General features: G+C 42.6%; 1 protein-coding gene across 8 annotated transcripts in view; it reads right to left on the bottom strand.

Annotated features, from left to right (window-relative positions):
- The window catches only part of LOC121499484 (calmodulin-binding transcription activator 1), a 734,632-nt gene that overhangs the window by 30,134 nt on the left and 687,413 nt on the right, over positions 1–17,085 (bottom strand). For all 8 annotated transcript variants that reach the window (XM_041770125.1, XM_041770126.1, XM_041770128.1 and 5 more), the window contains one exon: positions 363–514. In XM_041770125.1, coding sequence (XP_041626059.1) covers positions 363–514 — 152 coding nt within the window. The remainder of the gene's footprint in view (positions 1–362; positions 515–17,085) is intronic.

The raw sequence follows: 17,085 nt of genomic DNA, 5'->3' as shown, positions 1-17,085 counted from the left end.
CATATTTATACTTAAAATAGATAAAGAATACAGAATACAAAGTAGATTCCAACTGAACTGAGTCACCATCAGGCCTGTTTTTTCATTGGATCCCTCAACTCCCACAGCCAGGCAGTAGCAGTGAATTCTGAGATCAATAATAACGATTTAAGGCCCAGGGAGGTCAATATTGGGAAGGCCTCACAGTTCAAGGCTTCTTTACTATTACATAGGTTTTAATACTCGGGCACAAGACTATGAAATACTCCCTGGGACTAATCCAGGAATGATACCACTACCAGACAAGAGACTTGAGACCCACTGCCTCCCTGATCAGTAAGACATAAACAAGACAAAAGGTGACAGTCAATGCAGGTTCATACCTGAGCTTGGCTTCCTCCATTCCCAGTCCCATTGCCCCCTCCACTGCTGCCTCCTCCGCTCCCCTGCTTGTGCTGCTGGGACCCCGTCATCTCAGCCATCCTCCTTTCCATCTGCTCCAGGCGCTCTAGGATGGACATCCTGAACTGGTTATCTAGGGCAGAACAGGGAAGAGTGAGGTCGTGTTCCAGAAGAAGAGCAGTCGACATGCGGCCTAGTCAAGCCTGCAGGACTGCCGTCAGCCTAACTGAATCTCAGAGGTTTGTCCAGGCCAGGTTTCTCTAGCATAGTAGTGAGTTTTGATGCCTCACACAACACTTGCAGCATCTACAGTGGATCAGAATTCTCTGCTAAAGGAACAGAAAATCCCTTTCTGTCAAAGTCCTAGTTTCATGTTCCTGGCACCTGATTTCCTTGCCAAATTCCCCAATTGAAGCCTTAGAGAGATCGGATACGTAAGCCCCTAGAACAAATAAATGATATGATTACAATTTAATTTAAATCAATGGAAGAAAGGAAGATGTGTGTGTGCCAGTGTATATATAAAAGTTGTCTAGCTAGTTGGCTATCAGAGTAGTAACTGTTTTATCCAAACACTGTGGGAAAAAAAGATTTTATTTGCTGATCATTCACTGGCTGAAACCCTTACATATTTCCTTTAACACATGACACATAACACAGTCTTTTGAGACCAATACAACCAAGTTTTTCACCTCTACATAAGAAAAACATCAGGCCATTACCATTGGAGCTAGGATTGTAACTCAGAAAAGTCTGATTCTGTACCATATTACCAAGATTAGATTCCCTCTCTCTCCACATTCATGCATTTATATCCACATACGTGTGCATGCACATGCATACATTCATATCACGATTTCGGTTGCATGCATATGTAAGAAAGGAGCTAAGACCATTATTAAAATCATTAGCACCTATATTTATTCAACAAATTTTAAATAATGCTGTATCAGATATTAATAGTAACCTGGTCTAAAAAGGCCTCTCCCCGCTCCAGTAGGGGAAGCAAGAAGGATAATGTGATGAGGAACAATAGGGTGGGCTAGGATTTAGGAAAGGCAACACTTGAGTTTGACTCTAATGAGAAGGAGCCAGGTCTCTAAGAGCTGGGCTGAGTTACTGCAAATGCAAAGGCCCTGAGGCAGGGCACTGGAGGAGCAGAAGGTGGATGGCTGAACCCCAGCAGAGAGGAAAACAGAGGGTGAAGCTGGGAAGGGAGCCAGTACCCGATAGGACGTGGTTAGGAACGCTGGCTGTGCCACAGGAGAGCCCTGCAGCTTTCAACCAAACCTTTAGTGCCTCAGTTTCCTCAACTCTTAACTGGAGAAAGTAACTATACTAACCTCAGGTTGTAAGGATTGAGTGAGTGTGTGCAAATGTGCAAACATGTAAGTTCCTCCTCCTCCTCATCTTCCAACAAACGAGTTAAATGTCACTAGGAATTTTGACTGAGTAGCTGTGAAGGCCTATTTGGTCCCCAAATTGTTAATGGCATGACTATTTTTGATACAGAACTACCTGAATCATGAAAAGGAAGAACCCAGGAAGGAAGTATTTAATCAGCATACCTGGCCATCCTGACTACAAATCCCAACACCAGTGAGTAATGTTCACTGATTCTACAAGAAATAAAACAACGGGCAGGACCAACACTTAGGGAAGGCTTCCTATGTGCCAGTCACCATTTTGATCACTTTACAAGTATTAACCCATTAACTCTCCACAACTATCGTGAGGTAGGCACTGTTCCTACCTGCTTCTTACAGAGGAGGAAATTGAGGCATAAGACAATCTCTCCGGCTCCGGAGCCTGGAGCTTAACCCCTATATGTCACTAGCAGGAGGAAGACATTGTAGGAAGAGAAGATGCGCAGAATTAGGGTTACCCCTGGAAAGAGAACCTTTTTCTTATAGCAACATGACAGTAAATACCCGTTTGGTTGTCAAACTGATTCCACTTGACTAAACCATAAAGCCAGAGGAGGAAGATAACTTTTCAAAGATTGTGATATTATTTTCTAATAAAGCTATTTCCAGGAATAACATAAAAAGAAAAATCCTCCTCCTTTAAGAGTGAAAGATAATGTCCGTGTGCCCATGGCAAACATACACATGGATACAGCAAACCCTGAGGCCCCTGCTGCTGAGCATCTTGCAGCCTGGTCATCCACGGGAAGTACCCTGAGTGAGTGTCAGTGTGATGCACTCACAGGGTCGTTGTCATCCTGTGACCCTAATGCCTTCAGGAGTGCTACCAGAATCCTTATTCCATTCCCTCTCCATTAGAAAAGGGACACTTTGCAGAATGCAGGACTCCTTTCTGTGGGGCCAACTGAAGACTAAGAATCTTTCCTTTCAATTAGAGTTGACTCCAAGTAGAATGGCAGTTATGCCTTGTGGCATTTGTATCAACTCTCCCTGCTTTTTCCCCTTCATGCCCTTTATCTACTCACAGATATGCATGCATCCCACTGACATGGGGTAAGCTTCAGAGCTGCCTACTGAGGATTTCTTCTGTGAGCCTACAAATCTGCAACTATTAAACGAGTGTTCAGAATCCATTTTGCTTGTTTGGAGCACTTGTCGGGAGCCCGGTGGCCAACATTAACCTTCCATGTCACGCATAGGGGCAGAAGGGCAGAGAGGGCAGTGCCCAGCTGCACTCCACCCCGGTGGAGGGCTGTGGGGTGCCTGCCTTGCCACCTGGTCCTATGGAGATGGCTCTGTTCTGGCAAATTGCACTGCTGCAGTGAGGTCAGCCTCTCATGCCTGCTGGTCCCCCTGCCCATTATGGAACAGGGCCTCGCCCATGGTGTCTCCAGATCAAAACACTGATAGTTAAAACTCCGTGACTGCCACCGAAGTCTCAGTGCTTGTTCTGGACTATCTGTTCAGCACCATCCCCACAGCTAACCATGCAGTTAGCTCTCGTGTTATTAAGCTGCTCTGAGAAGCACTTCATGAAGATACTCAGAAGCAATTATTTGCCTCTTAACAAAATTATATCTTGCATAATGGCATCTCTGAGCCTCTCAACTCCAAAGGGGGAAGGTAGTGATAATTAAAATACGAAACAACCTCAAATGGAAATGATTGAGCTGGCGTCCCGTAGAGTATAGGCCTGTTGTACTGTGTTGACCGAGAATCAGAAGAGCCTTCTGATCACACTTCCTCTCCTCTGAGCAGGGCCAGGGCTCCGCCCTGTCCACAGAGCTTACTCAGATGGATGAAGTGATGGTCTTTATGTCTCCATCACTGGCAAGTCAAAATCAACAACTGTATGCTTGTTTTGGTTTTACAGTTTTATGATGATGTGGAAACTGTATTGTAAAATACTGGAAAAATGCAGAACTATTGCCTTAATTGTATATTATGTGTGGTCATGGGATAAAGGGAATATAATCACTGAGAAACAAAAAGTTCTGATGATGTTAGAGTAAAAAAGTAGATTTCAGGATTCATTTATTCATTCACAAATGTTCATCGAGTACCTACTACATACCAAGCACTGGGAGTGATTCGAACATTGGCGAAGATGTCCCTGCCCTCCTTTTTCGTTAGGTGGCATCAAAATCACCACGAAGGCTTCTTAAGACAGATGGGCAGGCCCCAATCCCAGAGTTAGTTTTTCATAGTAGGTATGGGTGGGCCCAGAGGTTGCACTTCTAATTCTCAGGGGATGTTGATGCTTCTGGTCCGGGGTCACATTCAGGAGCCACTGCTCTAAGACTCCACCACCTCCCTGCATAAGAATGAATCGTCTTTCCACCTGAGTGTTCTTTAAAGGGCAGTCTGAGGACCCCCTGCTTCAACAGATGCACGGGTTGCTGCCCAGCATGGACACACAAGACATTACCTCATGTAAACCATGCTAGGTCCATCCACACTAGCTCTGTCAACAACACTGGGTTGCACATTTTTTTCTCACATACACAGCCAATTAAAATCTGACAAAACCTTAAAACTATTTAAAATCCACCCACCTGTACCACTCTCCATAATGAAGCAGACACTACTTTATCTCCCCATCGAATCTCACCTCATTGCTTTCTTCACCTCTCAGCTGACTAAATGGGGTGTCTTCCCACATGTCTGTCTTTGTGTCTTGCTTGTCTCTAAAGCAGTCTGTTTACCTGCATGGTTTCAGGGAAGAAGGACTTTCCACCATACACAGCAATTCCCTCCCATGACATTCATGACACATGCACACATGTGCCTGCAGCCCAGACAGAAAGTAAATAATCCTGACGGCTCTGCAGCAGGACTCTGGCTCATGAATCATTCAGCCTCTTCATGGACTGCACCCCTTTTAGCAGAAATGGCATTTTTAGCCTGGGCAGCTGCAACGGAGTGGAAGGAGCATGGGAGTGGAGATGAAAGCTCCAGGTCTAAACCTGTTGCTGTGTGACTTTCAAAAAATGACCACTTTGCACCTGTTTTCTCATGTGTAAGGGGGGGATATCACTATCCTATTGTTTTTGTGGGGATGAGATAAACTTACATAAAGTTGTTTGAAGTGGTGAGGCTTTCTTCAGTCTTAGCGATTCTTCGACTAGGACCTTCTACCCAGTCATACCAGTGGGATTCTTACTAAGAAAAAATGCATTTTAGGGGCATCTGGGTGGCTCAGTCAGTTAAGCGTCTGCCTCTGGCTCAGGTCATGATCTCAGGGTCCTGGGATCAAGCCCTGCGTCGGGCTCCATGCTCAGCAGGGCGCCTGCCTCACCCTCAGCACCCACGCCCCACAAGCCCTTCGCCTAGCTTGCCCTAACAGTGACATCTTACATATCTGTGGTGCATCTGTCAAAACCCAGTAGTATCATTACTAACTCAACAACAGACTTGAATTAGACTTGCCGATAGAATTAAGGTACTTTTTTTGCTTCTGAGATCCAACTGCAGATGCCATGCTGCATTTAGCTGTTCCACACCCTCGCTCTCCTCAAATGTGACAGTCTTCTCTGTAGCCCTTAGTTTCACAATCTTCACAGTTTTGAGGAACACCAGTCAGGAACTCTGTAGATGTCCCTTTGTTCAAGTTGTCCCATGCATTTTCTAACAATTGGACTGGACTCATGAGTTTTCAGGGAAAATATCACAGAGGTCGAACACCCTGCTCATCACCTAACATCTGCCGTATATGATGTCTTGCTGATGTGGACCTTGCTTTTTGGTGAAGGTGCTGTCTGCTAGACTGCTCTATGATGAGGCTATCATTTTTGTCTTTCCATACTCAACTCTTTGGAAATAAGTCAGTAAGTCCAGCCCACACTCAAGGAAGAGGGAATAAAGCTCTACTTCATGGATGAGGGAGTACATCCATGTACTCCTGGGAACACATATGTTATTTGGAGTTCTCCTATAAGGGAGACTTGTCTTTTTGAATTTATTTGATCAACCATTTATTTATATCTATAAGAACTCATGCATATTTACTTTAAACTTTGGCCATAATCCAATACTATATTAGTTTATTGCTCAAACTGTCCCAGCTTTGGCCAATGGGAACTCTTCCACGCTGGCTCCTGTGTCCTCCATCTGATAAGCCTTCACCCTCTTCCCTTCTTTTTCAGGCACTCCTTACTTTCTGGGATTATAAGATGCCCAGATTCATCTTTTACTTCCCCTGTCCCAGCTCTATAATCAGCAATTTCTCTAAGGAACTCTGGTTCCTTTTATTGGAGAATGGAATTTAGAAGCCAAGAACCGGGCTCTGGGTGTGCTCATTGCTGCTGTGGCATCACTGCTTCCAGGCCCTCCCAGCATATAAAGCAAGGAAACACATTTAAGTGTAACCCATGTAAGCAAACACATCTATAATTGTTCTGTATCCATCTGTAACACACTGAAATAAACATGAGCCAATGCTGACATCCACACCTCTAATGCAACATTGCAGTGTCCATCCTTGCCTTCTAGGGGGTGCTTTAAATGTAGATAAGATGATGGTGGAAGTAACTATGTGTTACCTGGATATAATAAACCAATATATTAAATGCTGAAAAGAAATCTCACTGATGTATTAAACTACAAAAAAGAAATCTAGGGCAGCTCTGGTGGCTCAGCGGGTTTGGCGCTGCCTGCAGCCCAGGGCGTGATCCTAGAGACCCAGGATCGAGTCCCATGTCAGGCTCCCTGCATGGAGCCTGCTTCTCCCTCCGCCTGTGTCTCTGAATCTCTCTCCCTCTGTGTCTCTATGAATAAATAAATAAAATGTTTAAAAAAAAAGAAAATCTAGAAGTCTAATTTCTGTCACTCAAAAGTATAGGTATCGAACATAGCATAATAGTTTATCCAACTACCTTGTCATACTCCAATTCTTAGAGTTCCCGAACATTAGAAAACATACAGAAAAAATGCTCATGGTCCCAGAACAGCTTTGAGTGTTACAAAGGTCAAGAAGAAGATGAAGAAACACTTCCAGCCAATCACTGGCTGGAGGGTCAATGAATGGTTCATTGGGGCTTCATATCCCCTTTTTTTTTGCTGGGTTCACCGTGTCCCAGCCTCCCCTTAGGTGCTGTTATGCAAAGTGACACATGGCATAGCAGCAGTCATGGGTCATCTCTTCTCTGATAGGGATTTCCAACCCTCAAAGGGATTCATTTTAAAATGTCCCAGGTTGGGATCCCTGGGTGGCGCAGCGGTTTGGCGCCTGCCTTTGGCCCAGGGCACGATCCTGGAGACCCAGGATCGAATCCCACGTCGGGCTCCCGGTGCATGGAGCCTGCTTCTCCCTCTGCCTGTGTCTCTGCCTCTCTCTCTCTCTCTCTGTGTGACTATCATAAATAAATAAAAATTAAAAAAAAAAGTAAATCCTTTAAAAAAAAATAAACATCATGAACTCAGGAAGGCATCATTCTCTACTTTAAAAAAAAAAAAGTCCCAGGTTAATATTTGCCTAAAATTTTAAAATTCCTAAACAATATCAAAGTTTTAAAGACAGAAAATTTCATGAAGTCAGACTTCCCACAGTATGTTTTAAGTTTAGAAAGGTTGGTGCTGGCTTCTGTAAAAGTGGATAATCCCAAGTATTTAAGGATCTGATGTAAGAAAGTGTCTACATCAGGAAACCAACTAATAGCCAGACTTTCCAAGCTCTCAGCACCCAGCTGTACCTGTTTCCTCTAGATTACCTCTCTGTAAATTGGAACCTAATTAATTTTCATGGCTATATTGAGCAATACAACATGAGAAAGTTTCTGATATTATATTAGATAATCTCGTTTTAAAAACTTAAATCTCCTTCACCCATTGACCTACAAGGCAAAACTGAAGCTCTCTGGCATGGCATAGAATGCCCTTGACCAGCTGTCTCAGGCTACTTTTTAGGGACTCTCTCATTACTTGCTGTTCTTCAATCCACTGGGGGTTTTAAATGCCTCTGGACCTTTGGTCATGTCAATCTCTTCCTGTGCCCACCTGGTAACTTTGCTGCTCTTCAGAGCATGGCTCACACATTACTTCAGTATTATTACTGATCATCCATGGCAGGCCATTCCACATGTATTATTTCTAGTCCTCAAAATAACCAAAAGAAAGCCTTTCCTCTTCATTTGACAGATGAAGAAGTTGAAGCTGCTTGCCCAAGGTCATACTGCTTTTAAGTATCAGGGTGGGGATTTGAACACAAGCTGGACTACAGACCCATGTTCTTTCTGCTATGCCCAGTGAGCCTTCATGTCTTGCCCTGTGTCCTAACAGTGCTCAGCAAATGAATGTAGAGTCATTCTCCTACATGCGTCATTTCTACTAGAGGGAGCTTTTTGAAAGTAGGGAACTTGTCTGCACCCTGGCACCAGATACAGAGTGGGTGCTCAGTCAATGGTAAAGAACATTATTTTCTAATTTAAGCTTTGTCTGGAAGCCAAGTGATGGATGAGGTCATCCAAACTCTGGGACAAGGGCTCTGAGCGACCTCCACTAGCCACAGTGGACTCCAGGGGGGCTGTATATCAATCAGCAGTCTACCACTTGTTCCAGTGAAGAAGATGGTTGGAATTATCAAAAACCCAATGGAACAGACTTGAAAGTATGTGAGAAAGCTCTAGGAGTTCATTTGGCTGGCTGCCTTTCTGCTCAGGTAAGGAAATTATGTACCTCCAGTGCATTGGTGCAAGACTCTGGCAAAAGAGCTGAGAAATATCTGACTTCTTTAGAGACACAAACTGAGGTTTCACAGCAGTGCCACTCTTCTTTATCCACTGAGCTTCACGTTAAAAATATAGATCCCTACCTTTTATGTATTCCCACTTTTCCCTGGCAAAATGGAATATCTGGAACACAAATAGCTGGCAGCACATCTTAATGGAAGGAATGTCTACAATTAGTTACAAAAGTGCCTCACAAGCCCATCAGTATAAACATGAAATTTTTATTGTCTTAAAAGAAACAGTTTTTAGAACAGCCTCATTAAGTATGCATGCATCTGAATGCCTGAAAATCGGCTCACGAATATCTGCAAACACGAGAACTTGTTGCTACAATTGCTTGATCTGAGCCACCTCCAGTCTTGCTGCCAGAATGGGAGAAAAAGTTTTGCCTTGGCAGGTAAATGAATGAAGGAGCAATCATCAAATACCACCTGCTATTTTAAAACGCGTTATTTGTAGCTCAAGTGCACATGTGCCCTCCTGTTGCTATTTGGATTGGGAATGAGAGGCCGTCTCTCATTCCATTTACAGCCCTTGGCCGCACTGGCAGGAAGAGCTGATGAAGCAAAAGGAGGCATGACTTGAACTATTTCTGTAGGGACTGCAATTGCTGCTTAGGAAGTCTCCTAAATTTTTTAGGAAGCTCGGAAATACAGGGAAAATGAAGTCACTTAATTCCTTCCCAGAATAAATGGGGCCACTGGAGCACATGAAGCTGTCCTCTCCAGCAAGCCATTTAAGATGTCCAAGTGCAGAGGGAAGGGTAAGGGCCGGACAGAGATAAGGCACAAGCTGTACCACTCTGATTTTCCAAAGCAATGGCTAAATTTAGCCTCAGGAAAAAAAAAAAACTACCATACTCCACTTTTTAAAAACTTCCCAACTCTATATACCAAGACAAATGGAAATTAGCAATTCTTCTTAGACTGTCTTCACTTGCAGTGACTTTGGATTCGTATTTCTTCTCACTGGTCTGTGTTTCACACTAATCACAAATTCAGAGTCTTGGACACATGAAGGAAAAAACTGGTTAGGATGCTGCAAAAACAACTCACAGCCACGAGGAAACAAAACATTACAAGGAGGAAGGCAAATGTACGATTATTTCTCCCTTGAACTCTTTCAGGGCGAGAGCTATGGGTGCATAAGGGCAAGAATTTCAAACCTATTCTCCAAGGACACGAAGGCTTGGTGGAACACCCTAGGAGCTCAACTATACTGCCATGTGGCATAAAGCATGTAAGAGCACCCCCAAATAATTCAGGAGCCGACTGCATGGTCAATAAAGTAGCAAATCCGACTGGAGGTCAGCATAGTAAAACTCCAGCTAACTGGTGGGAGAACAATGGAAATCAGGAACTCTGATGCTGATTCCGTACCTACCTTCACAGCCTACAGAAAAGTAGAACATTGTAAGTTTGCTAACTTCCAAAAGCAATGTATTTGAAGGGCACTGCCTCAACAATTTCAGTAGCCGATGAAAATAAGAAATGTTACAAGCACAAACGGAGATGTTCAAAAGTAGTACCTGCAAAACTAATGAAGAGCAGGGGAGCGTATCACCACTAAGACTAATGAGGTCTTTAAAGAAGAGTGCTGCAGTGAGACTCAGGGGCAAGCAACCATCTCCCTCACTTGGATGCCAAGGTGTGACAGTGGAATGAAATGTAAGTGCACACAGGAAAATGGGAAATGAAAATCCTAACACCCAAGAACTGACAGTGCAGAGAGAAGCTACAAACTGCATAGGAAGTGTCAGGAGGCAAGATACTTTAATGACGCACCAGCAGGTTGATCCACTGTGTGCAGTTTGAAGAACAAAAACTCCCAAACACTTAAAAACCTTTGGGAAGAACTACAAAGGATCAGGGCCAGAACAGGTTCATTCTGCAAATGCCTAGTCAACTCCCACTTTTTTTTTTTAATTTTTTATTTATTTATGATAGTCACAGAGAGAGAGAGAGAGAGAGGCAGAGACATAGGCAGAGGGAGAAGCAGGCTCCATGCACCGGGAGCCCGACGTGGGACCCAATCCCGGGTCTCCAGGATTGCGCCCTGGGCCAAAGGCAGGCGGTAAACTGCTGTGCCACCCAGGGATCCCTCAACTCCCACTCCTAAAGCACGACTGCTCGGCACTAGTGTACAGAGGTCCTGCAGATGTTCACAATCCAACGGTGTACAAGAAAACGCACCACATCGTCGTAGCTACCAGTACGATGGCAGCCTTTTTTTCAAGAACCTCAGTCTGATGTAAAGGTAAAGAGAAGCCTTATGAGCTTCTGTGAAGCCAGCAGCTATGATCGATCTGTTCACTGAGATATTCTCAAGGCCTAGAGGAGTGCCTGGCACATAGTAGGCCCTCAATATGGATTTACTGAAGGAGTGATTTCATGTTAGAAATAGAAAATATCACACACACAAAAAAAAGAAATAGAAAACATGAGTTTTAAAGAAGACAAGGCAAAGGAAATTCTGTACCACAAAATATGTTTGTATTAGTCATTTCTGCTGTGAGCTTTTCTCCAGCCAAGTTACTAAAAGTGGTCCTTTCCCTTCTCACAGGGCCACCTTTTACCTGATCCCATCGAAGGTACCAGGAACCAGGCATTTGGAAACAAACAAAACATCTGATTGAGACTGGTACACAGTAACTCTTACATTTGGCAGTTTCCACCTTAAAAGTAGAATTCCAGAACAACCTCAGGGTGGAGGCATTGTGGGGGTAAGGAAGTGGGAGGGAGGGGATCCCTGGGTGGCACAGCGGTTTGGCGCCTGCCTTTGGCCCAGGGCGCGATCCTGGAGACCCAGGATCGAATCCCCACGTCGGGCTCCCGGTGCATGGAGTCTGCTTCTCCCTCTGCCTGTGTCTCTACCTCTCTCTCTCTCCCTGTATGACTATCATAAATAAATAAAAAAAAAAAAATTAAAAAAAAAAAAGGAAGTGGGAAGGAGCTGAAAACTCTATGAAAAAAAAATTTTGTGGACACCTGGCTGGCTCAGTCAATAGAGCTTGCAGTTGCTGATTTTGAGGTTGTCTGAGCCCCATATTGGGTGCAGAGATTACTTTTAAAAAGTAAAAAATCTTAAAAAAAGAAAAAGAAATGAAAGAAAGACAGAAAGACAGAAAGACAGAAAGAAAGAAAGAAAGAAGAGAGAGAGAGAGACTTGGCTAATAACATAGGCTACCTGGTACCTGAGGGGGGAAAAATCTGGCTGCTTTCAGCTAATTCTACTAATCATAATAGATGTTACTCGCCCTGAGCTCCTGGTGACTTTCAATATCTGAAAAACCATTCGTTCAGGATTCTAGCTGAAAGAGTCCTTCTCTGTGTCCAACTCATTCTGCATACATTATTTAGAGGCCTGCTGTTGGCAATGCTTTGTTCTCAGAACTAATTGCAGGAATGCCATCTGCACAGACATTCCCAACTGTCTTGCCTACTCATGAGAGTTAAAGTCCAAGATGTTCCAAAAATATGTGTTTTTTGGTAAACACTGGATTCTCCATAGAGAGGTTTCAGTTCTAGAACTCGAAAGTTTATTAACTATGGTAATACTTTTTCAGAATGCTAGATTTTGAATGTTAGATTTTTCAGAATGCTAGATTGATAAATATCTGGAATGAATATTGGTGAGGACACCATTTCCAAATGAATAGACTGAAATGTGTATATTTTAATGAAAGCAGCTATATTACTTTAAAATATTAATATTAAAATATTGGGTATATGATAAAGTAGGTCTTTTTTTTTTTAAAGTAGGTCTTGATAGGTAAAATGATTTAAGGATACCATTTTGCAATTTATCATAGGCCTTTCTGACAATAGAGAATAAACATTTTAAAAAATCCAAGTTATACCATTTAAACATTTTATTCAGAAATAAAAATACTTCCCGAGGGAGAAAACCAGAGTGTTAGAAAAATTTTAACCATTAAGCTCCTTTTTAGAAGTATCATGAGAGGGCAGTTTGGCTCCTGGCCCACCTGCCACATTGGAACGCACCATGGTCTGCGCTCTCCTGTGTCTGCATGCCACTCACTCCCACACTTGTGTGCTACATCTCCCATCGTTGTCTATGCCTGGACCAGAGAAATCTTCAAATTTCTGCAAATTTCAAATCGGTGAGGCCTGAACGAATATATTATTGAGGCCAGTATTCAAACATCCCTTGGACTAGGCGGGAAGGCTAATAAAGTATCATGCTTGCCACTAAACAGGGATGCCACTTGATTTCATAGAGTTGAGGGTGCTGCCCTGCTTGCTATCCTCATGGAAGCTCCAAAGCAGGCTTCTGTAATCACGCCACTTGGAGCATAGCTAGTCATGGAGTAAATACTGGAACAAAAGGTTAATAATCAACTCAAAGGGCAGCAGGTGCTAACCGTGGGGAACATCCCTCAGAAACCCCTAAAACATTCCCACCATCTCATTTTCTCCCCACTCTTCCTCATTTTCCCAATTTACCTTCCCGGCCCCCAACCCCATCCCTCCTCAACCTCTTTATTTCCCTCCCTGCTCTTGCCTAACTGGTACCAGTCCTAGATTCTGGTAGGTCTGTTTGAGGCGGCTGACACAAACACTTATGATTAATAATAGATTAGGTAAGATTGAGACTCTTATTCTCATGAAAGAATAAAATAAAGCTCACGTAAAGCTACGTGAGATCTAGCTGAACTTGGCAAATGAAGCAAAACGGCAGGCGGTTTCAAGATCACAGTCAGCTGTTTTGGATAGCATGTGATGTCACAGACTTCGACATCCTTGCAATAAAGGCAGTACTGGGTTTCCAAGGACTATTTATCACCATTTTAAGTATTAGTAGACACCAAACATTATTTCACAGAAGCAGTTCAACAAAGATCTGGTGTGGTCTGACTTGAGAGCTCTCTGAGGATTTAGTTTGTCAAGGGGAGACTGAACTATTCCATGCATGTCTGTTTTTTACTGTTCACTCTTTCCTAAACAGTATTTTATGATCCTGATTTTTAAATCTAAAAGTAGGCAAGTTGATGGTTTTCAATTTCCTGAAAGAAGAGCTTTCTGTATTTAGTTGGTTTTTAGTAGTTTATCATTAAGGAGCTCTCAATGGATTTCTCTTCTGCGGGTCAGTGGCTCTCAACTTTTAAAACAAACCTTTTTACTGCAATGAAATAACACATCTTGTTCGTTGGGGAATAAATATATCTGGAGTTTAACGACAAGGCAGTGTCCTACATAGGCAATTTCTTTCAGCTCCCAGTGTTTAAATCTATTTGACAATAAGCCTAACAATTGACCAGTCAGCTGCCTGTTTGCCACTAAACAACCCTGAGTAAAATTTAATAAAATAAAATAAAATAAAATACCCCTGAGTGACACCCTGCCTGCTGAGTAATGTCCCTCTGCAGATGTAAAAGGTACAGGGGAAGCCAGACTTCCCTTTTAGAAAGAACCCAGAACAGTGATTCCTACCCTTCATCATTCATTAGTGATAAAAGCTACAAACCCTTTCCTAGAAAAGTACTTCTGTACAAAATTGTACATTCAATATCAGGGGACTCACAGACCTACAGGAGGGCCTTGAGTTCGAGGCTCAGCATATTGTTGTGAATGATCCACTGAAACATTTCCCAAACTGCATGCTGCAGAAAATTTCCCACAAGATGTTACTCAGTAGACCATAAAAACAAATTGTGTTGAGATGTTTTTGAATTACTAGGTTAAACACAACTAAATACATTTTATTTTCTTTAATGTGTGACTTTGCTGAACCTTAACATGCTAACATATGCTGTAAATTGCTGGTAGGAACATTTCCTAAACTTATTTGAACCTTTCTGTATGAAGTTAGAGGACCTTCTTATAAGCATTTCTTGTAATTAATGTTCCCACAGAAGAGTTTAAGAACTAAAACTAATCCTAAAGAATATCCTGATACAGACAATGTCTGGTGAGGAAATACCTGCTCCACACTCATTTCCCTTTTTCACTCACCAGGCAAGGCTCAGGTGCCATGCCAACCAGCCATAGGTCCCAATAAAGTTATGTGGGTTGAGGGTGAACATCACCCAGGGACTAGTATGGGAAGCTCTTTTGTCTGATATCTCCCTTCTCCCTTCCTAGAAGACTTTTTTTCCTCTGATGGTTTAGTCCATTCCATCTTGGACAAACTCGGACACATATAACCACTTCGTTAACCTCTCTGTCCATCCCTTCTTCTCAGGCTAGCCTGGGAACACACCTACCATTTGTTGTACAGTTTACCTAAGAAATATTATTCAATTGACTTATATGTTTTTAGAACACCATCAGTATTAGGCTGGGACCTTCCTATTTTTTACATTGTTAGATAAAACATCTTTCACACAGACACACAAATGCCAGAAGCATGGATTCTGGCTAGAGCAGAATGAATGGTTTCTTTCATTAGACAAGACAAAAAGATATTTAAATGAATTCTTTGTTGATTAATCCAACCAGAGTGTATAATATGCTAAGGACTTGAATCATATTTTCTGAAAATGGTCAGGAATTGTTAGCCAGCACCTATTAAACGGTGAAGGTTCTGATGTCTTCTTATTTAAAATGAGGCCATGACAATAAAATCAGGGACTCAGCTTTATTATGAGCTTCTGTGGTTTCAGAATGAATGCTGTTTTCTTTAGGAATATGGCCATCAGGCTGAACATCACAAAGTACCGGTTTCCTCACACTATGCCTGCCCAGCATCCCTTCTTCCTTCCCTCCCTGGCTACCGCACCTTGTTTCTCCTTTGGGAGCTGTTCCTGCCCTATGAGTTGTTCAGGTGATGCCGACCCCAATTGTTTCCAGGGAGGGAGAGGTAGGTCTTGCTAATGAGAGTACTGCCTCCTCTTATTCCAGTGATTGGACACATGAGTCAAGCTGAGCCAAGAACAGAACATTTCCTGGAACAACTGGCAAAGATATGCTGTCTTCCCGGAGATATTTGCTAAATTGGCAAAATACAAGCCTGGAGCTTTGTGGGGGCCATCTTGCTACCACTGTGGAAATTGGAATAAAATCAACATAGACAAGTGTAGCGAAGATAACTCCAAAACTGGACTTCATTAACAGTCAATACATTTAAAGCCAGCTGGAGTTGGAGTTCTGTTACTTGCAGCTAAGAGAGGAGTCTATAGTGACTCTATTAACTGAAAGGTGGTTCCTTTCACTAAATAGTGAAAGTCTGCTCTCACAAGTAAAAAAAATATTCAATTCGATATTAATTACATATACCTTGGTAGTACAAAATTATCATTGGAATCTCCTTATGAAACATGGGATAAATTGTTGTGGAAATAGGCTGTTGTGTTCATTTGAAACATTCTGACTACCTGAATAAATCAGAAAAAGGCATACTGAGCTTCAGCTGATCTGCTGTTGAATTCTGTACCCACAGAAGTATCTCGTTCAGCCTTAGGTGAACCAACTTTCGTAACACACACACCCCATGGAAGAGAATCACTACAGAACACTGAAATTTAAAGAGCATGCAGGAATTATCTGGTCCAGGGGCTTTCAATAGCTTTTGATTGTGGCCCACAGAAAGAACGGCACAAGGGCGGGCGTGCGCTCTGAAACAAAGACTTCCCAAACCCATACTTACCATATGGAGGGCACTCTGACTTTAGAAACTAATGATGTTGACCACTAATCTCTTGAACCACTCCTAATAGGTTTAGAACACAGGTAAGGCACTGATCCAGAGATAGCAGGCGATTTACCTGAGAATTCTTATTTACTCAGTGGGACAGCTGAAAAATAAAACAAATACTCACCCTACTGTATTCTGTCAAAGCAAACAACTGTTATCCATACACATTCCAAGATGGTGAGCGTCTGGCCAATCCTGAGAGAGCCAGAATGATGCAGGTGGTAGACTTAGCTATTTCACACTGGTATAGGCTAGGACTCTTCAAAACCACTTACAGGAAAACCCCAATCCCCTAGGGACCCTGAACGGCTGAATATGGGAAATCCCGGGTCATTTGTGTCTAAATGACTAGCAGACAAGACTGAACGGAGTGCAAGAAGTAGAATCAGAGACAAGTGTGCTTTTGCCCTGAAGAAACATTCCCATCACATTCTTCACACGCTATCCAATAAGTAACACCCTAAGTAATCTGCTAGTCAACTAACCGTAGTCATGAAACTCCAACTCCCAGATTTCTTTATGCTTGTGAAGGAGGGGAGCATATAGCTTAGGTGCCACCTTGCCCAACAAAGAGCTGCTAATCTAAGCTGGGAGATGAGGGAAAAGGCTTCATTAATAAGACCTGAGTTAGGCTCAGAGAATTTAGAATATTGAGTAGTTGTTGAGAGACAGAGGAAGGCTAGCTAAGAATGGGATCAGGTGTGAGGGTGGTAGAAGTCGGGGAAGAGAAAGGTGAAAAAAATAGAAATAAGTTAATTTTGGTAGTTGATGAATGCTAATTTAACATCTTTGGAAGAACTTATATTATTTGTCATTACGTTCAATATTACAAAAATGTTATATAAGGTTAGCATCACTAGCTTAACTCCTATAAACATCCACTCTGATTAAATTCC

Source organism: Vulpes lagopus, chromosome 10, assembly GCF_018345385.1.
Source record: "Vulpes lagopus strain Blue_001 chromosome 10, ASM1834538v1, whole genome shotgun sequence".
NCBI classification, from domain to species: Eukaryota; Metazoa; Chordata; class Mammalia; order Carnivora; family Canidae; genus Vulpes; species Vulpes lagopus.
The sequence above is the reverse complement of the archived record's forward strand: the minus strand, read 5'-3'. Positions and strand labels throughout refer to the sequence as shown.